The sequence below is a fragment of the Amaranthus tricolor genome, chromosome 7 (assembly GCF_026212465.1).
Source record: "Amaranthus tricolor cultivar Red isolate AtriRed21 chromosome 7, ASM2621246v1, whole genome shotgun sequence".
Lineage (NCBI taxonomy): Eukaryota > Viridiplantae > Streptophyta > Magnoliopsida > Caryophyllales > Amaranthaceae > Amaranthus > Amaranthus tricolor.
In genome coordinates this window covers 5,610,597-5,614,992 of record NC_080053.1, presented here as the reverse complement: position 1 = coordinate 5,614,992, position 4,396 = coordinate 5,610,597, and the positions used below count along the sequence as shown (strand labels likewise).

The window sequence follows — 4,396 nt, the reverse complement described above, 5'->3', positions numbered from 1 at the left end:
TATAAATCAATGAGAAATCATAATCAAAAATTTTAACACTAAAATCCTTAAATTCTAGAAGTATTTGAAAAGAACATACAGAAACTAATGAAATTAGGTACTAAAATATTTATAACATTTAGTAGAATACAACATACGTGACATTTCTAACATCACTTCAAATTTAATTTAAGGATGAGAATAGAATAGTCAACTCATTCTGTGTTGCCTTTCACTACCTCTGTTCCTTAAATATGTTCTAGCTCTATAGTCAATAAACATTTAACTATTAAAAACCGTTTGGATTTAAAGCCAATACTTAACGGGTTAATAAAAATTAAACTATAAAAACAAAGTTATTTAAATAAATGAATAGAAAAAATTTAATTGTTATAAAGGTAAAAGAATCAATTAAAAGGCAATAAAAACAGAAAAAATTGCAATTAATTTCTCTTATTTGGTATCAATTTAACCTGAAGTGATGGAGAAATCCTTTACCTTCAAATGAACCTCTTTTAAGGGATGGAGAAATCCTTTACCTCCAAATGAACCTCTTTTTCATTCATCTTTACTTTTCTTCTAGCTCTATCAATTTCAATAACTTCATTTACATCTTAAATTTGTTTTATTAGTTTGACTTTTTTATTCCCTTAAATATTTATCTTAGAATCCACGCGACACCTTAAATATATTGCAATAAACCAGGTTATCGTCAACGATTTTTGGCATTAAAACATTAGACAGCAATCATCCCATCAAGAAAATTAACTCAAGCGTACATTTAAGGTTCCAAAACTTCTAATCCAAAACATTGAACTAAACTTTTTATAACATGAAGAATAAACTCGGCAACATAAAGGTCCAAAGGAACATCACTTCGCTACCTATGGTCGAGCCCCAGCAGCAGCTGCAGGTCGAGCTCCAGCAGCACCAGTCCTTGGAGCATCCTCCTATAAAGCCACAACCATAATTCAGTTAAACCAGAAAAGGAAAAACAGAATCCAGCATCATCTTCAAGATTAATATATTCAATCAAACATTCACTTGCCCACATTGCTAAGAGGTTTCCGTAAGAACTAAAAAAACATTTCTTTAACTTATTTCCACATCCAACTTGTAACTTCCCACATCAACAAAATAAACATTTAGTCCTCGGAATGCTTTCAGTAGGATCAATCAGAGCCAAAATTGCATACATGATAAACCAAAATTGTGAATAACATGGCCAAATAGATCAACAAAAGTCCTTGGTTTGGCATCATTAATTTCCATTTCTTGCTCTATGTTACTCTTTTGAATTAATGAGAGTAATAATTTAAATTTGGCACAATGCAAACAATAATCCATGTTCCACAGAATCCATAATCCATAGTGTGATTGCATCATCACACGGTCACACCTATAAACAGAGGTGTGTGCATTAGAACATATATTTGGATTTAGATTGGTGTACGATGGTTGCAGATTAGCCTTTAATTACCATCTTTTATCAGTTATATTCTGAAAACTGCTCCAAGTAACCAACACATCATGAATAAACAAGACCTTAGACTTCAATACATCAGTAGCAAATAACAACAAACAAATTCTACGAGAAACAGAACCCTAGTTCAGTCTGTTTTACCAATCTAAAATACAATGCAAACTACATGTTTAGCAGCAACAATATCTCTACAATGTGAATGAAACAAAACAGCTACAAATCAATCCACCTTAAACCACCCAAAAAACAGAAAAATAAGAGACTAGATTTTAAAACATATAGGTGGTCCGCTTTATCGCATGGTCAATTCATTGCACATATGACCACATGTAAGTAAAATATTTATGATTCATCCCATATTTCACACCAATTAGATAAAACAAGTTAAGAAAGAATACAACCACTAGCAAATCTAAATATCAAGGGTTAGGCCATTAAACTATCTAGTGCCTCGCAAGCATAAAAGACAATACATAATAAGATCCCAAAACAACTAAAGCTAAGCAAAAGAGAAAAGTACCTTGCGTCTAGGGAAGCGCTGTGGTGGGTCACGCTTCCTTCTGTCAGTACGGGACCGTACCCTCACCACATGGGAGTGGATAGCACATGACACACAATGTTGGATCTTTGTGTACAGCTTGGGAAGTACATACCCTTTGAAAAAATAAACAAACATTCAAAATTGATCAGCATAACATAATCTCAACTCCATATAAAACTTCAAAACACAGCCACATTACACAAAGGAGAGTGGTTACCATCATAAACACAAGCTTCTTGAACATCACGAACAGCAGCTTGTTCAACAATGTTCCTCACAATAAACCTCTTGATGGCCTTATCCTTTTAAACAAATTAATCCAGCAACACAATTAACATGCAATCAACTCAATTCAGACAGACGAATTAATCAATCAGGAACAAATCGCTTAATTTTTGAACTTGTCCCATTACATTAAGTTTCTCAACAGTGAAAACGAGAGCAGGAAGTGCAGATTAATAACAAATATTGCTACAAATTAATATCAAGAGCCGTACACACTAACTGATTTAGCAATTTCGCTATTCATGCATCCTGATACTGGTTTTTTGTTAACTTTGATTTTTCCTTGAACAATAGAGGAAATTAAAATTAATAACAGATATTAACAAGACGCGTATTGATATAGGAAAAAATGCTAAACTGGCTTTAGCGATTTATAATTATGGTGTCTAATCAATTTACAACCAAGATCTATAACTAATATGCTTAAAACCACATAAATCACATCAAAAGACAATATACAAATTCACGCATATCTCTAAATCTACCACATCTGTAATCATTAAAATATAAATAAACTCTGACAAAATTCGAAAAAATAATGATCAGAAAATTTAACATAACCAGAAGATATAAACAAAACACATCCATACCTAATTTTAACAATAACTTAATCATAATTTCACTCAATCATTAAAATAAAAGCACAAACATATAAATGAAAAAGGAACCTTAGGGCAGCATTTTCCGCAGTTAGAGCATCGAATGAATTTGACATGACCACGGCCGTGCTTGTTGCGACCACCATTTCTTCTCTTGAATGTCTGTCATTGTTACAATGTACAAGCAGATGTAATAGAGAAGAAGAAGAAGAAGAATCTCAATATAGGAGATGAAGAAGAACGAAGCAACTTACCATGGTTGAAGGCAGCCGATTTCTCTCTTTCGTTGGGTTGTTGCTGCGCTCGCTATCTCGCTAGGGTTTCGTACTGATGAGAACTATGCGATTTTGGAATTTATAGTACGAGGGTTTTTTTCCTATCCCGAATTTGTGGTTTTTTTTTAAATGATTTTTCACAAAATTTTGGGCGACTCATTTGTAACACACAAATTATTGGGCCGGCCTATTCTTTAAAAAATTAATATTAATAAAGCGTATCTCCTTCTTATAGTGAGACGAGCTCAAAATAATAAGTTCATAAGATAAATTTTTTTTATTATTGAGCAATTTAACCTAAGTATAAGGCACGTCTTACGATGAGGTCGTCTCATATACAAATTTATGTTATTAATATACACAAATTCCCCGACTTCCCCTTTATATGAGACTGTCTCACCGTGAGACGAGTCCATACAAAAGACTCTTTATGCTAAAATTTTCTATTATTCGTACATAACCCAAGTATGGGAGACGGCTCATACAAAAATTTGCGGTTCTCCCAAATAGATTGTCTCTTTGAAAGACGCATCCCTTTGGGTTGGCACAATATTTTATTAGAAAAAAATTAACTCAAAAACCAACACGCTCCTTAACTTGTTTTAACCAATTGAAGTTGGTAATTTAACCTATTCCAATTGGTATTTTAGCCTAATAAGAGTTGGTGTTTTAAACTTTTAAGTTGTTAACATTTTAAAGTTGGTAATACATAATTATTGGGCCGGATTTTTTTAAATAATTAACATACATAAATTCTCCAAAGAGACAGTCTCTTTGAGAGACGCGTTCCTTTGCGCCGGCACAATGTTTTAATAGAAAAAAAAAAGAAATTTAAACTCAAAAATAAACCCGTGCTCTTTAACATATTTTAACCTATTAAAGTTAGTGTTTTTTAACTTATTAAGGTTAGTATTTTAACCTATTTTGAGTTAGTGCTTTAACCTATTAAAGTTGGCATTTTTAACCTATTTGAAGTTGGTGTTTTAACCTGTTACCAATTGTAATAGTTCGAATAAAGATAATCCTAATATTTACATGTAAATATAAATTCCGTGTAGTAAATGGAACAATAAAAAAGTTAAACTAGTCAATGAATCGGTTACGTTCAATGCATGGATGAAAAATGTTCAACAAAAGAAAATAAACTACAGTGGATATTAAAAAGGTTACAACTTGAAAATCATATGGTCTTGACAAATTGAATTCAAAGTATATCGAACGAAAGGAGTACTTG

At 32.2% G+C, this 4,396-nt stretch overlaps 1 protein-coding gene across 1 annotated transcript; it reads right to left on the bottom strand.

Moving 5' to 3' along the window:
* Positions 1 to 685: 685 nt before the first annotated feature.
* Positions 686 to 3,343, bottom strand: LOC130818115 (40S ribosomal protein S26-3). The gene is made up of 5 exons (XM_057684156.1): positions 3,142 to 3,343; positions 2,957 to 3,049; positions 2,221 to 2,305; positions 1,983 to 2,116; positions 686 to 929 (listed from the first exon to the last, which is right to left on the bottom strand). Exons 1-5 carry the CDS (start codon positions 3,142 to 3,144, stop codon positions 864 to 866), a joined length of 381 nt encoding a protein of 126 aa, XP_057540139.1. The 5' UTR covers positions 3,145 to 3,343; the 3' UTR covers positions 686 to 863.
* Between the last annotated feature and the right edge of the window lie 1,053 nt (positions 3,344 to 4,396).

Bases quoted from the DNA above. Each gene is read 5' to 3' on its own strand.
- LOC130818115 (XM_057684156.1), bottom strand. The intron at 2,306-2,956 runs GTTCCTTTTTCA...TTTGTTTAAAAG, and splicing joins GCGGAAAATGCTGCCCTAAG to GATAAGGCCATCAAGAGGTT. The intron at 930-1,982 runs GTACTTTTCTCT...GTGGCTTTATAG, and splicing joins AGCGCTTCCCTAGACGCAAG to GAGGATGCTCCAAGGACTGG.